Source organism: Anas platyrhynchos, chromosome 9, assembly GCF_047663525.1.
Source record: "Anas platyrhynchos isolate ZD024472 breed Pekin duck chromosome 9, IASCAAS_PekinDuck_T2T, whole genome shotgun sequence".
NCBI lineage: Eukaryota > Metazoa > Chordata > Aves > Anseriformes > Anatidae > Anas > Anas platyrhynchos.
Genome location: NC_092595.1, coordinates 10,336,859 through 10,354,469, shown reverse-complemented (window position 1 = coordinate 10,354,469; position 17,611 = coordinate 10,336,859). Strand labels below are relative to the sequence as shown.

At 65.6% G+C, this 17,611-nt stretch overlaps 2 protein-coding genes across 4 annotated transcripts; both read right to left on the bottom strand.

The window, feature by feature from the left end:
• Nucleotides 1-52: 52 nt before the first annotated feature.
• On the bottom strand, nucleotides 53-9,893 carry LOC106018720 (uncharacterized). Of its 2 annotated transcripts, none has more exons than XM_027464148.3 (12): nucleotides 9,731-9,893; nucleotides 3,793-8,307; nucleotides 3,437-3,576; nucleotides 3,088-3,252; nucleotides 2,636-2,791; nucleotides 2,286-2,416; nucleotides 2,110-2,198; nucleotides 1,583-1,762; nucleotides 1,275-1,427; nucleotides 937-1,056; nucleotides 632-670; nucleotides 53-503 (listed from the first exon to the last, which is right to left on the bottom strand). In XM_027464148.3, the coding sequence occupies exons 1-12, from the start codon at nucleotides 9,789-9,791 to the stop codon at nucleotides 487-489; spliced, it is 5,766 nt and encodes a 1,921-aa protein (XP_027319949.3). In that variant the 5' UTR covers nucleotides 9,792-9,893; the 3' UTR covers nucleotides 53-486. The 2 variants fall into 2 exon arrangements, with proteins under 2 accessions (XP_027319949.3, XP_027319950.3); XM_027464149.3 differs by having other exon boundaries at nucleotides 632-667.
• Nucleotides 9,894-12,761: 2,868 nt separating this feature from the next.
• LOC106018780 (uncharacterized) lies at nucleotides 12,762-17,522 on the bottom strand. Of its 2 annotated transcripts, XM_072042638.1 has the most exons (6): nucleotides 17,309-17,522; nucleotides 15,735-16,466; nucleotides 13,971-14,306; nucleotides 13,776-13,883; nucleotides 13,373-13,458; nucleotides 12,762-13,245 (listed from the first exon to the last, which is right to left on the bottom strand). In XM_072042638.1, the coding sequence occupies exons 1-6, from the start codon at nucleotides 17,382-17,384 to the stop codon at nucleotides 13,174-13,176; spliced, it is 1,410 nt and encodes a 469-aa protein (XP_071898739.1). In that variant the 5' UTR covers nucleotides 17,385-17,522; the 3' UTR covers nucleotides 12,762-13,173. The 2 variants fall into 2 exon arrangements, with proteins under 2 accessions (XP_071898739.1, XP_021131726.4); XM_021276051.4 differs by lacking the exons at nucleotides 15,735-16,466; nucleotides 17,309-17,522 and adding an exon at nucleotides 14,753-15,507.
• Between the last annotated feature and the right edge of the window lie 89 nt (nucleotides 17,523-17,611).

Sequence of the window (17,611 nt, the reverse complement as noted above, 5' to 3'; positions counted from 1 at the left end):
CAAGCCTGTCCCCATCCTCCTCCCACACCCCCGACAGACAGCACAGTGATGCTCAGACCCTCCCACACTTTATTGAAGAGACTAGGCTTGACGAGGACTACTTGTGGTTTCGAAAGAAGTGCAGATGCTCTCTCACACTCACAAATTATTATTTTTCTCCCAACATTTCTGACTGTGGGGGTGGCCCCAAGCAAGGCGACCCGAACCCCTCCGCCAGCAACCCTCGCCCGGCCAGCCCCAGGCAGGGGAGCAGGGACAAGGGACACGGTGGCACTGCCTGTCCCCCTGCCACCGGCGAGGAGGTGGCAGACTCGGGGGGAAAAGGGGAACTTCTACGGTGAAGGGAACCACTGGCACGGGGTGATCATCACCAGGGGGAGCGGGGACACGCAGGGGGACACACGGGTTTGCTGGGTATGATCAGGAGCGAAGGACTCGGAGGATCAGCTGTGGTCCGGAGCGCGTTGTGGATGTGCATCCCTTTAGTTACTCGTCCTCCTCATCTGCAAAGAAGTGGTGAGAGCTCGGCCATCTCCTCCCTGAGGGTCTGGGGAGAGCAGCGACCCCCCCGGGGGGATTTCTGCCTCCTGGGGACGCGGCCGGCGGAGAGGAGCGCCCTGAGCCCACTCACCTGTCTGTTCATCTGAGTCGATGTCTTCCGAGGAATCTGCTGAGGATTGCAAGAAAGACCATGGGTAAGATCCCACCCACAGCCACTCTGTGGGGCTGCCACCCCCAGGTGCCTGCCTCGGGGAGGGACTGGGTGCTGCACAGCACCCCTGGGTGCTGCACGGAGCAGCAGGACCCAACCTGCTGACCCTCCCCATCTGACCCACCCAGGGCTCTGGTTGCATTAACTGGGGGTGGCTGTGATGTCCCCCCCCCAATTTGGCACAGAGGTGGCACCGTGCCTGCACACAGGGGCTGGGAACCCACCCGTGCCAAGTGGCTGGTACCCATCACAGCCGATCCTCGGCCTCTTCTCGCCGTAGCGGGCGCAGAGGCGGGCGCTTGCCGCCTGGTTGCAGCACCAGTCGTACAGCTTCAGCTCCTGGTCTGGGGGCAAGGATTAAAGAAATCAAAAGAGGAGAAGAGTGGGGCAGGGCGCTCGCCGCAGCGCAGCCCCGTGCAGCCCCAGAATGAAGACAGGCTGGCACGGGGGATAAAATAATTTACGGGCTCCAGTTGGTGCCGTGCGGCTTGGCACGGGGATGTTTCCAGCCCACCCACGCCTTGGTTGGCAGCGCAGGGAGGCCGAGACCGGCTGTGCTTACCACGGAAGGGGGACATCTGTCTGGAGGACCTCCAGTACCTCTCCTGCCGCCCCTCCACGAGCTGCCCCCGGCTGTCGTACAGGCAGCGCACGCCGGCACCGTAGCGGTTGGGAGAGGCGGAGTGCAGCATGGACACGCGGGCAGACCACCAGCCTGAAACGGGGCTGCCGTCAGCTTTTGGGCACTGCAGGGGGCCCAAAAGGGGATGGCAGGGTCCCCCCCAAGAGGGGACACCCAGGAGGGGACACCCAGGGGGGGACACCCAGCCAGCCCGCAGGGGACACGCTGGGCACGGCGGTGCCACTTGCCTCCCCGGCTGCTCTTGAAGCGCGGGTCCTGCTGCCCTTGCTGCAGGGAGCAGGGGCAGGCGGGCAGGTCCTGGCTCCACATCCGCGGCTCCTGCTGCCTCCCTGTCCACGCCAGGCACTTCAGGCGGTAGTTGAGGCCCACGCGGCTCTCCAGCCTGTACAGCCACAGCCCGCGGAGATCTGAGAAGGAAGGAAGGCAGGAGATGTGACGGGGATGCTCCCAGCCCCGGGACCCCATGCACAGCAGTCCCCCAACGCCAGGAAAATGAGGGGAGCAGCACTTGACAAAGAAGAAATCCCCAGGACGCAGCCACGGCACCAAAAATTGATGTGCCGAGGGTGTTTCAGGCTCAGCTTCATGGCACGGCTGGTGCCCAGGGGAGGCGTTTTATGTGCAAAATCAGGGCAAAACCCCACTGATGGCCATGAAACTCATGGAGAGCCTTGCTGCACCACCACCTGGATTCCACCCCCTGCTTGAGGATGCCCCCATCCCCACGCAGAGCTCCCCCGGGCCGTGTCCCTACCTGTGTTGTATCCCCTGAACTGGTCAGGGCGATATTTGGCAGCCGGGGGTCCCTGAGTCAGGTCATCGTTGTGGTAAGAGCCATCCCCGCTGAGAAAAGTGAAGAGGGGAGAGTCAGGCATCGCCCTTCCCGGCTCGGATCCCCCCATCCCCGTGCTGTGACCCCACGCGCAGTACCTGGTGTACCCGATGAGCACGTTGGCAGCCGGCAGCTGGCGGTAATCCCACCGCATGCCCCCGTCCTGGTACAGGAGCAGCACGTAGGACCTGAAGCCGTCGGTGGTGAGGACGGCCTGGAACGTGTTCGTCTGGGGAGACGAAGCACAGCAGGAGGGTAAGAAACCGAGCAAAGCTGCCGGGTTTAAAACTAAATTTAAAACGGGGGGTGGGTCGCTGCAGGTGGTGGCGGAGAGAGGGGCTTCAGGAGTGATATTTTTGGCAGAACCAGCTCCTTCCATCCAGGCACCCATGGGTGCAGCTCTCGCCTTTTGGCACCCGGCCACCCCCGAGCCCCGGCAGCCCCTTACCCTCCGGCTGTCACCCCGTGTGCCGTAGGCGGGCGCCCTGTCCCAGGTGATTTTCAGGGTCCAGGCTGCGGAGTAGGAGGACCTCAGGTACCGCCGGACCTTTGCCTCCACGTCGCGGATGAAGGGCGGCTTCTCCGAATTCAGGGTGAGGAACTCCTGCGGGTTTGGGGTGCGCAAACCTCGTTTGTCTCCCAGCAAAGCACAGGCGGTGCTGGATTTGGGGTCTCAAAGGGAGATGCGTTCGTGATGCTCTGCATTGCAACCGTGGTTTGGCTGGCAGAGGCTTCTGTGCAGGTGATGGACTCACGCACGACCAAAACCTCTTAGATCTAGCCCAGAAAACTGAAATGCCACCCGCCAACTCCATCGATCACGCATCCCAAGGGGGATTCTCAAAGATGGATCACCGAAAAGTGCGTAACGAGGTCACGCACAGGGATGGCTTCACCCACCTGGTAAAAGGTGGTGCCGGTGCCCCTGGAGAAGTCGGCGTTGTCCCAGAAGACGGCAATCATGGGCACCTCCTCGTGGCCATTGAACCCCCGGGGAGGGGGGTTGGGGTATGTGGGGATGCTGCTGTCGGAGGGGGGGAAGATGATCTGCCCGTTGTCTGTGAACTGAGCACAGGGGAGGAGATGAAGGGGCCACGAAGTCACCTCCTGCCCCAAACGGACCCCGCAAGCACCCCAACCAACCCCTGCCTGCACGGATCCCAAGCCGGGCCCCAGCTCCTGGTGTCTCCCCCAGGTTTTTGGGGGATGGCCGCCCACCCTACAACAAGTCAGAGCAATGCAGACTCACGTAGAGAGAGTCCCGGAGGGTTTTCCCAAACGGGAACCCAGTCTCGGGCTTGAAAAGGGGAGAGTTGAAGTCCACCCTCCTCTCCACGTACTCGCGGTCGTTTTCCCTTGGTCCGTAGCCATAGAGGGACACGGCTGGGACTAAAACAGAAAAACAAACAAACAAAACAAAGAAAAACAAAACCAAAAAAAAAATGGTTATAGCAAAACCAACACAAATGGCTGAAACAATTCTGCATTCAGAGACCCAGGCTGGGCAGCACGAGGACGGGGGACACCGGGACACCCTGCACGTCACCTTCCCTTGTAGGGTCCCTCTCCCACCCCTCTCCCTGCCCTACCCGGGGCATCACCTACCTGTGGGGCCGGGTGGAGGCACCGGGACAGCTGCTGCTGATCGTGGAGGAGCTGGAAGCTTGGAGGATGATGCGCGGGCAGCGAGAGCGGCCGTCGTGTTTGTCCCCGGCCCCGGCAGCCCCTTCTTGCCCCCAGGGCTGGGAGCTGCTGGGGACGGGCTGCAGGACACGGTTGGACGCATGGTGGTGGGGGCAGACCCCCTTTGGGCTCCCCCCTGGCCTGGGATGGGTGCAGGGACGCTCGCCCCTCCAGCAGCAGGGACCCCGTTTGCAGGGGTGGCGCTGCCCAAGGAGGGGCGCAGGGCTGGGGGCGATGAACCCCCGGCAGGTCTCGACCCCACAGTGTTGGGCAGGGGGCTTCCAGCAGCGGGGCCAGCAGGAGGAAGGACAGAGAGAGACCCCCCAGCTCCCCCTGATCCTACAGCCACGCCAGGACGTGGTTCCCCCAGCATGGCACCATTGGTGTCCCCTCTGCCTTCAGCCACCACGGGGTTTGGGGGGACCCCGGGACCCCCAGGCTGGAGAGGAGGCAGGAAGGGGACAGCGTTGGGGGGCACGGGGGCACGTGGGGACTCTTCTCCCAAAGGTGCCAGCATCCCTGAGGCCATTTCGTATTTGGGGGATCCTGGCAGAGCGCTCCCAGCACCCGCCACAGGCAGTGGGGAGCCCGGTGCCGAGGGGCTGCTCCCACTTGGGGTGCCGGAGGCAGAGGGGGGGCCCCCGTTGGGTGCTGGTGCTGAGCTCCCCCCCATGCCCCCAACAGAGGCAGCTGGCAAAAGGCTGGAGGCATCCGGGGCCACCGGGACCAGGGGAGAGGACAGGACGGAGGGGGCCAGCACCCCCGATGTGATCTGGATGATGGCCCCTGCCCCGTCTGCCCCACTGGCACCGGGGGAAGGTGCCCCGGGGGCCGAGGCTCCCGTTTCTCCTCCAGCCAGCTGCACCACGTTGGTTTGGCTCAGGTTGGCATCCGAGAGCCCAAAGTCGGCACCGCTCTGGGTGCCGGGGGCAGGCACGGGGGTCTCCTCGTTGCCTTGGGGGCCAGCAGCCTCCAAGCCTGGGCTCGGTCCTACAGCAGCTCCAGGACCTCCTGCTCCCTCGGCAGCTCCACCGCTCGTCCCGGCTGAAGAAGATCCCTCAGGAGAAGAGGAGGGAGATGCAGAGTGCAGCACAGCTCCCGTTCCTCCACCAGAGGCTCCAGCTGCTCCATCCAGGTCCTGGGACACCCCCAGGGACTCCCCAGCACCAGCCCCAGCCCCTTCGCCCCCACCTCCTCCTGCAGCAGGTTGGGGGCCGGGTCCAGCACCCAGGACAGGCTGCACAGCACTAGGGGCAGCTCCTGCTCCTCCCAGGGCACCTGGGCTGGGTGTATCCGAAACTGATGGAGCTGTGAGCGTGTCACCAGGAGAGGCAGGACCGGGTAGGGACACGGCACCAGGCACCAGATCTGTCCCAGAATCCACCCCAGCACCAGCAGAGGAGCTCAGGGATGGCTCCGACCCCATCCCGCTGCCTCCCAGCGCCTGCCCCTCTGCTCCCGGCACACCCAGGGCTGCGCCGGGCTGGACCCCGAGGGTGGGCGATGGGGGTCCCACGTGTCCATATGATGCTGAGCTGGGGACATCCAGCACTGAACTGAAGCCAGATCCTGGTCCTTCAACCCCAGGGAGAGCTGCTCCTGCAGGAGCACCAGCTGCCATCCCCCACGGCTGCGACCCCACAAGGAACGGGGATATGGGGGCTCCCTGGGCAGCACCGAGGTCGGGGTTTGCTGCCGTCTCTGCCCCATCGTTGGTCCCAAACACGGCTCCAGATTCAGCAACAGGAGGTGGGAAAGCAGCACCAGGAGCTCCAGGGGCTTGGCTTGGTCCCGGTCCTTCAGCCCCCCAGAGGTTGGGCTCCAGCCCCCCATAGCCAGGAGCTGTGGCACCAGGTGGGGACACTTCTGGTGCTGGGGCTGCTCCTGCTCCGTCCCCAGGCGCTGCAGCTGGGGACAGCTCGGTGCTGGGCAGGGCTCCTGCTGGGGCTGCCGGCAGCTCTGCGGTGTCAGCGGGGCCCTGCTGAGCGCTGCTGGACGTAGAGCTGGTGTCCGTGTAGGGATTTGTGCCCTCTGGGTTTGCTGCCTCTGCCGTATCCCCTGCGCTCTCAGTTCCCTGCGCCGTGGCGAGCTCTGAGCCAGTTCCACCGTACGGAGAGCCCTGGGACAGGAGGTCAGGGCCAGGGGCTGCTGCTCCCCCGTTCTCCAAAGTGGAAGATACTGGAAGTGTGTCACTGGGAGAGGCAGGACCGGGCAGGGACACAGCACCAGGCACCAGATCTGTCCCAGAATCCACCCCAGCACCAGCAAAGGAGCTCAGGGATGACTCCGACCCGGTCCCACTGCCTCCCAGCGCCTGCCCCTCTGCTCCCGGCACACCCAGGGCTGCGCCGGGCTGGACCCCGAGGGTGGGCGATGGGGGTCCCACAGGTCCATACGATGCTGAGCTGGGGACATCCAGTGCTGAACTGAAGCCAGATCCTGGTCCCTCAGCCCCAGGGAGAGCTGCTCCTGCGGGAGCACCAGCTGCCATCCCCCACGGCTGCGACCCCACAAGGAACGGGGATATGGGGTCTCCCTGGGCAGCGCCGAGGTCGGGGTTTGCTGCTGTCCCTGCCCCATCGTTGGTCCCAAACACGGTTCCAGATTCAGCAACAGGAGGTGGGAAAGCAGCACCAGGAGCTCCAGGGGCTTGGCTTGGTCCCTGTCCTTTATCCCCCAAGAGGTTGGGCTCCAGCCCCCCATAGCCTGGAGCTGTGGCACCAGATGGGGACACTTCTCCCGGTGCCGGGGCTGCTCCTGCTCCATCCCCAGGCGCTGCAGCAGGGGACAGCTCGGTGCTGGTCAGGGCTCCTGCTGGGGCTGCCGGCAGCTCGGCGGTGTCAGCGGGGCCCTGCTGAGTGCTGCTGGACGTAGAGCTGGTGTCACCCTGGGTGTCTGCGTAAGGACTGCCATCCCCTGCATCCCCTGCCCGTGCCGTGTCCACCGTGTCCCCCTGAGCAGTCCCTGCCAGGCCATCGGGTGCAGAAGAAGCCGGGCTGGCAGCACCCAGAGCTGAATTGAGGCCGGTGCCAGCTCCATCAGCTCCCTCGGGAGCACCGGCTGCCGTCCCCCATGGCTGTGACCCCACAAGGGATGGTGAGACGGGCACTCCGGGGGCAGCACCGAGGTCGGGGTTCGCTGTTGTCTCTGCCCCATCAGCAGTTGCAGCCCCTGGGGGTGGGAAAGCGGCCCCGGGGACACTGGGGGTGTCCGTGGGGGACAGCAGAGCGGCGTCGTGCTGTGGTTGCTCTTCTCCAGTGGGGCTCTGCCATGGGGCAGGCTGCAGGGAAGGCTCGGCCGGACCCACAGCCCCCGTGGGCAGGGGCAGGGCGATGGATGGGGCTGGGGCATCCGTGTCACTCTGCGCATCCGTGGGGGCCCTGGAGGCCAGCAGCGAGGTGGCCGTGTCCCCTCGCTCCCCGGGTGAGCCGGGGCTGGCCGGTGACACCGCCGGGGCTCCCTGCACATCTCCGTCCCCACCACCTGGAGAGGTGGCCGGGCTCAGCCCTGCCTGTCCAGCGAGGAGGGAGACCTGCCCTGGGTTTTCTGCTGCTCCCGACACTGTCCCATTCTCTGGAGCCAGATGGGATGATTCAGTTGTGCCAACGGCACCATCCTCCGCATCTCCTGCATCGCCAGACCCCGGAGCTGCTGGCCCTGCGGTGACACCCCCGGTCCCACTCAGCGCCTCGTCCCACTGCGTTGTGAGCAGCCCCTCGGCTTCAGGGCTGGGGATGGAGGAGGGGGCACTGCCTTCACCGTGGCTGTCCCCAGGCAGGGTGACACCTTCCCCCGCAGCCCCCGTGGCCGTGGCCAGCAGCGCGGTGACACGGGGACCCGGGGGGCTGCCGGTTGTTGGCTCTGCCCCTGCAGCTGCTGGTGGCAGGGCGGTGGGGAGGGATTTGGCATTATCTGTGGGCTCCAAGTCCGCTCCTTCCCTCGTCACCGAAGCGAGGACGTCTGCAAACAGAGGGGTGGCCCCGGGTGGCACAGCGGGAGTGGCCCCCATCACACCAAGCTCTGAGCTGGGGGTGAAGGCAGGCTGGGGGGTGAAAACCAAGGCGGCAGCCGAAACCGTCTGGTTTCCCTGGGACGCATTAAGGGCCGTGGCCACGTCCGTCACCGCCTGGGGCTCTCCGCTGGGAGCCTGCGTGGCTGCACCAGGGCTCGGCTCAGCCTCAGCATCGCTCCCCGCAGCCGGAGCAGCGCTGGTCGCGGTCTCCAAATCTGCCTCAGCCCCGGAGGGGAAGGTCGGGCTGGCCGGGCGTCCCGCGAGGATGCTCTGGGTTGTCTCAGTATCAGCCACGGCGCTGCTCGTCCCCGCGGTGCCCGCCGTCGGGGCGCCCCGTGCCTCGCTCTGCGCCGCGGTGGGAGAAGCCGTGTGGGCACCAAGCGGCCCCTCCGTGCTCAGCGGGACGGCGACGGCGGCCCCGAGCCCTGCAGGGAGCACAGGGCAGGGTGTTAATGGGGGAAATGGGGCCAGAAGCCCCCTGCTCCTAGGGTGGGAGCACAGGGGACGGAGGGACAGCAGGGCAGGGGGTGACACAAAGCAGGCAGGGGCTGCAGGTACCCGTGTGGCCGCACAAAGGGGAATTTTCCGCCTTTATTTTGCTCCTTCGTGGCGTGGGACCGAGCTCTGCCGTTTTAGGGCAGCCCTTGTCACTCTCTGCCTCGCTGCAGAGACGCCCCTGGGCGCAGCTTTGCGTTTTTTAATCTTTTGGGGTGTCTGAGAGACATTTAAATACGTTTCACCCAGAGCTCTTTGGCAGAGCTCTCTGGCACGGTTCGGTGAAACGTTTGCTGGCTGCAGAGGGCTCCTGGCCCACCGCAGCCCCCAAAACCTTTCCCCCCACCCAGGCCCTTATCTGCAGGGGTTGGATGGAGACCCCCCAACCCCAGGAGCCTCTCCCCAGCCCCAAAAGCTGCAGGAGGAGCCCAGCAGCCGCCCGTCGGGGCAGGCACCAGCATGGTGGCGACGTGTCCCACCCAGCCCTATTTTTAGGACCGGGGCGCAACCGCTGCGGGGATGGAGCTGCAGCCTGCAGGATCTGCTGACACTTGGCTCCGGGCGGCTGCAATTAGGGGAGCCCTAATCAGCACCCTGCGGGTGAGACTGGGCATTCAGCCCGCTCCCAGCCCCGGTGCTCCTGTTCGGCAGGTTCCCCCCACGAGGCCACCGGCCCCCCAGCAGCAGAGGTGGCTCCCAGGCTCGGTGGCGTGCCGAGAGCTGCGTGCCACCGCAATGACCCAGCCTCCTGCCCCAGTCCTGGGGTCCCCCCCCGCCTCCCCTTCCTCCGGGCTGCTTCCTCCCCTTCCCCTTCCTGCCCCGCTCCCGTCTTCGCCTGGTGAGTGAAGGTGTTTGCAGAAATCCCCCCTTTCCCTATCGGCTGGAGGAGATGTGCCGCTTCCCTTCTCAGCTCGGGGAAAACAGTGAGTCACCCGAGCTGGGTTATTTTGGCACCCCGCACCCTAACAAATCCACCTTTTATCTGAATTCTTGCGCAGGGAGCAGGAAATGTCATGCACCCTGCAGCGGCCGAGCGGGGATGCTCGTGCAAGAGGAGCCTTAGCGCGGAGCTGGGCTGTGGGCGAGGTGGAGCAGCCCTGGTGCCCCCCCGGTGCCTGCCTTTGGTGTCCTTGCTGCGGGGGGACCTGGCTGCAACCAGCCTTGTGGGGCCGTGCCTGTCCCCTAAAACACTTCCCCAGCTTTTTGGTTGCAAAGGACTGCAAGCACTCATCCTAGGAAAAGTTTCCAACGAAGCCAGAAGGAAAAAAAACACAAAAACATCTCAGCCATTCCCCCTGGGGCAGATTGCACCGGGGATTTGCAAGGACTGGGGTAGCAGGATATGGGACATACCATGCAGAACCCATAGGCAGCATCCCACGAAGGCTGTAAGCGTCCATCCCCTGGTCCCCATGCTGCCGGAGCACCGGGAAGCTGGAAGGGAGCAGGGAGAGCAGCGAGGTGCAGCCCCGGCCCCGCTCTCCTGCTGGAGCTGGAGTCCCACAGGTGCAATCCTGCTCCAGGTCCCTCCTATTTATAGGGATGGCAGAGGAGGCAGGTCCCCTCCCGCCCCCAGGTGCTCTCCCTCCACGTCCCTGTCCCCAGCCCCTTCCCTCCCCGCCCTCCCTTCCACCTCCCCGCGAGGCTCTGGGGGTCCCCAGGGAGCACCAGCCCCTTACAGCTGGGTGCGGGCTGGGGGGCACCCAAAATCCACCCCACAGGGACCTGATCCAGCCAGGGCACGGCCTGGGGGACACACAGCTGGGACAGGCCCTGGGGCATCACCCAGCCTCCCCCAGTGCTCCTCTGTGACTGGGAGCACTGGGGAGCCCCATCCAACCCCCCAGCATGACCACCCTGCGTGCGGGCGCAGCAGTGCCGGGGTGGGTGCTGGGTTGGTGCACCCCATATCCGCCCCCAGCCCTCTACCCCTACAGCCTCTGCTCCCCACTCAGGGCTCCCCGGGGGTGAGAGGCGTTGCACAACACCCAGCAGTGGGTGTTTGGTGAGCAATTAATGGCTCCTTAACGAGCAATGCCCGCGGGCGGCTCCTGCCCGCTGCCATTAGCGCGCCGTGCCCGCCCCAGCCGGCCTCGGTGGAGCTGGCGGCGGTGGCAGCGGCAGCGTGGGCGATGCCAGGGGTGGCCAAGTCACGCCAAAAACCCGTCACACCAACACACCCACGCCTCCCCCCCGGCCCGGGCACCGGGAGCTGGATGTAAATCACCGCTCGCCCGGAACGAATGGGGAGAGCGGTGGCGATGCGGGGGGACAGTGCCCAAAAGCTCCCTCTCCTCTGCGCTCCCCAAAACCCCCCTGCCATGAGCACGGTGTCCCGCTCCCACCCCATTAATCCTTCTGCTGTGCCCCAAACCAGGATCCCAGCAAGCCGCCGGATCCCGCAGGGCCATTTCTCATCCGCAGTTATCGAGGCAGCCCAGCACAGGATGGACACCAGAGCCAAGAAATGGGACAGAGAGCACGGAACTCAGATCTGCACAGACACAACCTGGGTTTGGGGGTCAGCACGGTCCCACCAAACCCACGGCGGGGAGATGCTGGATCTGAGGACGGGATCCCCTCGGGATCCTGGGTCTGGGGTGGGCAGTGCCGGGAACCCCAGCGCCGGGGGGCTCAGCAGCAGGCAGCACAGCGTGGCACGGCAGCGCCTTATCGGCCTTCCTGGAATTAATGGGCTGCTTGTTCCAGCCCCGCCGAGATTACGGCATCTCCTGCCGGCAAGGGCATCTGGAGGGGGCTCGGGGGCGGCGGGGGGGGGACGGGTTATCCATCAACCCCACGGGTTATGGATCATTTGGTGCACCGGGCACAGCGCAGTGAAGGGGAGGGGGACGCTGGAGGGGACACCTCGGTCACCAGGGGCTGGTGCCACCCTCCGGAGGGGACGGTCCCCCTGGGTGCCGGGGAGAGGGGTCTGCAACCAGGGGTGATGCTGATGGAGGGAAATAGGTTACAGCAGGAGGGTGAGGGATGGTTTGAGGGTTGGAAGAGCCCCTCACTGCGAGCAACATCCCTGTCTCATCTACACAGCTCATCCCAGCGAGGTGATGGGGGCAAAACCCCGTCCTGGTGGGGAGGCTCCACAGCACGGAGGAGAAACCCCTAAAGATGTCTATGTTGGGAAGTGGAAGGTGGGAAAAATTCAAACTGGGAACAGCAGGACTGGTGCTGAGGCACAGCTGGCTCCCATCACCTTCCCCCAGCTGCGAGCGGGGGCTCTGGGAGGGCTGCACCCAGAGCCCAGCAAGCATTCGGCTGTGCTGGGCAGGGCTGGGAGCCTGTCACAGCTCCGTGTCCCCATTTTGGGATCACAGCACCCCCATCACAACCAGGTCCCCTCTGCTCCGTCCCAGGCTGAGGGCAGGGGGGGCTCGGCCACCCCCGGAGCATCTCCTCCCCCTGCCACGAAGGCAGCTGTGCCGGACGGGGATGGTAAGTGCCCCGGTCACCTTTTCATCCCAGCACTTGGGGACCTTTTTCCTCCCTTTGTGACGCACTTTGGCTGCCGTCTGCCGGCCTTGGCCCCGCGCCACGTCCCGGGGTCTGAAGTTATGGATTCAACAGCCGGCAGGATCAGCCCGGTGGGACTCGGCGTGGGAGGGCTCCTGGCCCGGTGCCACGGCGTGGGCAGAGCACGAGGATGATTTCCCCCGTGCCCTACAAGGCGTGGGGAGCGGGGACCCCATCCAGCAGGCTCTGCCCAGGTTCCCCTTGCTCTGCACCCCGCTGCAGCAGGAGCAGCGCTGTGCTAAGGGCTCAAAAAAAAAAAAGCCCCCAAAAAGCCAGGAAACAGCTCCCTGGGGAATTGGGGTGTGCTCCTGCAGGCTGCTTTTCCCTGTAGGGAAACGTGTGCAGGTCCCAGAGGAGGAGAACCCCGTCCAGCTGGGGCTGGTGGCCAGCAGCAGGTGACACAGCCCAGAGCCTCAGGGCCAGGCAGTCCCCGTCCTCTCTCTCCCAAAATTGGGGTCACCATCAGCGGGGTCACCGTGTGACCGCAGGGGGATGTGTTTTTATGTCCTCATTTGTGCCCCCTCCCTGTCCCAGCCCGGCCTGCGACTCACACAGAGCAAAATGAGAGGAGCCAGCAGCGGGTTGGGGACAGATCCTGCCCAAATCGCAGCACCCTGGTGAGCTCTCGGGGCTCCAGACCCCACCGAGCCCCCCCCCCTTGCCCAGACCCTATGAGCTGGGTGGCTCCGAGGTGGCTTCGTGTCCCTCCTGGCTGCTGGGTGACAGCTCAGCTGCCTGGGAGCAGTCCCCAGGTTTGGTGTCTGCAGCCCCAAATGCCCCTTCCCTCGGTGGGACAGGGGCTGCAGGAAGGGCTCAGCCAAAAATCCCTCCCCCCGCAGGAACAACGCAGCCATTTGGGTGATTATTTCACTTTTTAATCTCTCCGCGAGGTGACTTGCTTAGGGTAATAACTGCTTCGGCCTGATTTTATCTGCCTAATTAATCAGTTAATAAATGACTTCGCTGCAGGGGGATCGACGCCGCGGCCGTCTCCTTAACCAGAGACTGGGGAAAAAAAAAAAAAGAAAAGAAAAAAAAACAGGGCAGGATTTCAACCCACGGGATTTCCACAGCCCCACGGCGCACGCAGCCGGGGGGGGAGCACAGCAGTGACGTGGGACCCACCGGCTGTGCCCCCGCAGCCGGTCAGGTCCTGAAATCTGCTGATTTCGGAGCACACAGGGGCTGACAGCGGGCTGCAGGGGCTCCTTCCTCGTCTTCCTCGGTGCCACGGGCGGCTGGGGGGCTGCAGCGTGGGGCAGCGCTCAGGGTTTCTTCCCACTCCACCGCATGGTGAAGTCAGCCTGCGGGAACTTGACCTGCAGCCTGTGGCGGAGCTGGGGGCAGAGGACAGCCGTGACACCCCACAGCATTGAGGGGGGGTCCCAGAGGGGGTCTCCTGCCCCCTGTCCCCACCCAGACAAAGGGGAGAGCCCCTTGGGAAGGGCTGCGGGCACAGCTCACCTCGGACAGGATCAGGTCCTGCATGGTTTTGTTCCCAGGGTCCAGGGGGCCGGCCAGGCGCACGGACAGGAAGATGTGGGACTCCGCTGGGAGCAGAAGGCACAGCTCTGCTGGTTCCCCTCCCACCCCACACCTGGGGTCTCTCCCCAGCACCACAACCAGGGCTGAGCAGGCTCAGGCGTGCCCCCCACCCTGCTCTGTGCCCCCCACCCTGCTCTGCGCCACCCCCTGTGCGCACAGCAAACCGCGCACCCCGCACACCTCCGGTGCCCCTAGGCTGAGAACAGGACGAAAGGAGAGGGGCTGCAGGACCCCAAAAGGCCACCACCATGCCCATGGGACATGTGGGCCTTGCCAGAAAGGCTTCAGAGAAGAGTTTGGGGTCCCAGGAGGTGGCACTTACCGCCTGGGCTCATGATGCCGGGGCAGGTGGGCTCTGCCGTCGGCTGGGCCGTGGAGGTGCTGGAGATGTTGTTTGGGCTCTGGGTTGAGTTGGTGGCAGGGGAGGTGCCTGGGCAAAGCAACGTGGAGTTAGTTAGCTAGCCAGAGGGTCCTAAACCTGGAGAAGACCCACCCCTCACCCCTCAGCCACACTCACCCGTGGTGGCACCGGGGCTGGGGGGTGACGCCTGGGTGTCCGGGGATGTCCCCGTGGTCAGGGTGGAGGCACCAGGGCTGGTCCCGTTTGTGGTCCCCAGTGTCTGGCTGGGATTTGGGGTGCTCCCGGGCACCCCAGAGCTGGTGGGGTGCGGGGCTGTGGTGTCCAGAGGGGATGTCGGGGGCTCGGCTGATGTACCCGTGTGTGGGGCTGTGGTGGGAGGAGAGGGACGGCTGCTCCCCGGGGGTGTGCTGGGTGTCTCGGGAGTGGAGGATCCTTTTTCAGGGCTGGAGGCTGTGCCGGTGGAGGCGGCGGTGGACGGCAGCGCCGTGGTCTCTGTGGATTTCAGGGAGGCAGAGAGAGCTGAGATCGTTGTAGCATTCAGGTCAAGCAGCCACCTCCTCCCTGAGCTGCTGCAGCCTGCCAGAAGTTAAATAATAATACTATGAAGGGCAAAGGTCTGCTCGCAGCCCCTGCCCAGATGGACGGCTGCTCCGGAGGGCCCCATCCTCGCACAAAGGAGGAGGTGGGAGCCCACCTCTGCATCCCATCCACCCCGGAGAGGTGAGAGCAAGGAGCTGCAGCCCCAAGCAGCCCCCAGGAAGAAGCAGAGGGAATTCGCTGTGCAAGGCAGCAGAAATCAAGCAAAGCCCCTTTCTCCTGCTCAGCAAGCAGCACCCACAGCGTGTCCCCTCCCGTGCCCCCCACTGTGGGTAAAGCCACCCCGGGGCCACCCAGCGCCCTGGCAGCGATGCTCCCCATGCATCCTTCTCGTCCCTTACCCAGCGCCAGCTCGGGCACGGCGAGGCTCAGCAGCAGCAGCAGGGGCAGGGGCAGCCCTCCTCTGTGCCCGGCCATGTCCAGGCGGGCAGGAGCTGATGCCCCCCGGCAGGCCCAGCCCCGGGTGCTCCCCGCAGCCCTGGCACTGCGGTGGCTGTGCTCCCTTTGCCGGCTAGAGGCAGAGCACCCAGGTGGGTGCTTTTATTCCTTGGGTGCTGGCAGGGAAGGGGGTGCTCCCAGGGATGGGTGCGATGCCCAGCAAACCTCCGCCAGCCCCCGGGGCAGAGATCCTCTGCCTGGTGAGGGACGGCTCCAATAGGAAAAAGCTCAGGGAAGCAGCTGGGCTGCCTGGGGCCGTCCCTACGCCCCGAGACAGGGGTGATGCTCGGTGCCAGCAGCACCGCAGCCCCCGGGAGCCAACAGCCCGCTGTGCCTGCGGCCGAGCAAGCGGCCGGGAGAGCAGGCGGCGCTCAGGAAGGGCGTGCTCCAGCCCAAGGACTTCTCTCCCGGGCCGTCTGCGCAGGCATCACTTCCCCAGAGCGTGTCACGGCGGCGCGGGGCCGCTTCCTTCTGGCCGGGCTCACGATCGAGCCCGCACGGAGGCGCCGGCAGGCACCGGGCACGGCCTCGCAAGCGGCCGGGACGAAGGCACCCAAGGGTGCCGGGGCGGGGAGCACGGGGGGTGCCCAGGGGACGGGGCGCAGCCCACGGGGGCGCCACGGGGAGCGCGCCACCACGAGGCCACGCCCACTATGAGACCACGCCCACTTGTGGCCACGCCCACTGCCGCCCGCCCATTCATCCCCGGCACCGCCCTACCGCTGGCCACGCCCCCTTTTCGCCCGCCCATTCACACCACGCCCTAAAGCCACGCCCACTCCCTTGGCCACGCCCACTCCTGGCCACGCCCACCTCCCCGCCCTATATAAAGCCCGCGGCGGGGCGCTGCCGGCCCTGGGGGCGCTGCCCGCCCCCTGCACTCACCTGCGGTGCTGGCAGCGGGGCTCTGGGGGGTGTCCGGGGGTGTCCCCGCGGTCCCGTTGGTGGTCCCTGGGGGCTGGCTGGGGGTTGAATTGCTCCCAGGGCCCCCGGTGCTGGGGTGGGAGGGGGTTGCGGTGTCCAGAGGCGTTGTGGGGTCTGGAGGTGTTATGGGGTCCGGCGGGGTTGTGTTGGGCTCGGTTGGTGTGATGGGATCAGGACTGCTGCTCCCCGGGGGGGTGGTGCTGAGCGCTGTGGTCGCCGCTGGTCCTTTGCTGGTGCTCGTGGTGACCACCGAGGTGGAGGGGAGAGAGGTGGAGGGGAGGGTGGGGGGCGTGCTTGGTGCAGCTCCTGCCGAGCTGGTGCTTGGAGCTGGGGACACGCTGGTCCCCAGCGATGTGCCTGCTGTCACCTCAGGCCGGGTGGGTGGCGTGGCTGCGGAGGTCGGGCTTGGGGACGTGGTGGCGGCGGTGCTGGTGGCATTGGGGTGCAGCGTGGTGCTGGCGGGAGAGCCCACGCTGCCACTCACCTCCAACGGGGGGCTGCTGGGGGCTGCCAGGGTGCTGCTCGTGGAGGCCCCCGTTGGCACGCTGGGTGTCTCTGGGGTGGAGGCTCCCGTTTCTGGGCTGGAGGGAGGCACCGAGGCTGTGTCGGTGGTGGGCAGCAGCGTCGGGGTCTCCACGGGTGTCAGGGAGGTGGAGGGAGCTGAGGTCACTGAAGCCTTTGTGGCTGTGGTCCCTGCAAAGAGGTGGGGCAGCAAGGTGTCACCGTGATGGAGCTGGGGATGGCTCGGCACCACCACCACCAGTTCCTGGAGGCACCCTAGGTTATGGGGTCAGCAGCGGGGCTCTGCCATCCTGCAGGGACCCAACACGGGTTCCTCCTGAGCTCATCGGGGTGGAAGAACAATAAATGCCCCAGCATGACAAACAAGGAACCAGCTGCGGGCACGGCCACCCTCTGGGCAGAAACACCTCCTGGCACCAGCGATAAGCCCCGTGCCACCCTCTCCATCCTTTCGGGGGGGAAGTCAAACAAACCCGTCTGACGGGAAGAGCTGAGCAGGAACCGGTTACCGCGCTCAGGCTGGAATCTCCCGGGCAGTTTACACAAACCTCTCTGCTGCAGATCTTCAGGAACCGATAACGCGATGCATAAATAGTGGCAGCAGGGGAAGCCAGACCCATAGGAAGGGAGGGAGAGGGGAGCAAATCCCTGCTTGTGTGGCAGACGTGCTGCAACCCACGTAAGCCCTTCTGGGGTTGAGGGATGGGGTCAGGGGCTGTTCCCCAGGGCTTGTAGGAGGCCGTAAGGCCGCAAGCCCTGAATTTCCTCCCTGGACATCACTTCTGCGTTGTGCCGAGGGCGAACGCTTGCAGTTTCCTGGTCCTACAACAGCCCAGCACCCCTGCCAGCAGGGATGGTGACACCCAACGTGGGGACCCAGGCAGCAAGGTGCAGCCCGGGAGCTCCTCTGCCTGCCGGAGAAGCGTGTGAGATGCCATCGAAATAAAACCTGATGTGGAGACGAAGCCACCCCGGGGCCACCCAGCTCCCCGTGCATCCCTCTCATCCCTTACCCAGCACCAGCTCGGGCACGGCGAGGCTCAGCAGCAGCAGCAGGGGCAGGATCAGCCCTCCTCTGTGCCCGGCCATATCCAGGAGGGATTGGAGCGATGCCCCCTCCCCAAAAAGGCCACCTCCGAGCCCTCCCCGCAGCCTTGGCGCTGCGCTGTGCGCGCTCCCTTTGCCGGACAGAGGCAGAGCACCCAGGTGAGCGCTTTTATTCCCCAGGTGGTGGCAGGGAAGGGGGTTTCCACCCTCCAGGGGCCACTCCCTAGGATGGGTGCGGTGCCCAGCAGGCACCCACGGGGGGGCAGCGG

Bases quoted from the DNA above. Each gene is read 5' to 3' on its own strand.
- LOC106018720 (XM_027464148.3), bottom strand. From the start codon at position 9,791: ATGGGGACCAGGGGATGGACGCTTACAGCCTTCGTGGGATGCTGCCTA. The intron at 8,308-9,730 runs GTATGTCCCATA...TGCTCCCTGCAG, and splicing joins CTGCCTATGGGTTCTGCATG to GGCTCGGGGCCGCCGTCGCC. The intron at 1,763-2,109 runs GTAGGGACACGG...CTTCCTTCTCAG, and splicing joins GTTCAGGGGATACAACACAG to ATCTCCGCGGGCTGTGGCTG.
- LOC106018780 (XM_072042638.1), bottom strand. From the start codon at position 17,384: ATGGCCGGGCACAGAGGAGGGCTGATCCTGCCCCTGCTGCTGCTGCTG. The intron at 16,467-17,308 runs GTAAGGGATGAG...ACCTCTTTGCAG, and splicing joins CGTGCCCGAGCTGGTGCTGG to GGACCACAGCCACAAAGGCT. The intron at 13,459-13,775 runs GTAAGTGCCACC...TTCTGCTCCCAG, and splicing joins CGGCATCATGAGCCCAGGCG to CGGAGTCCCACATCTTCCTG.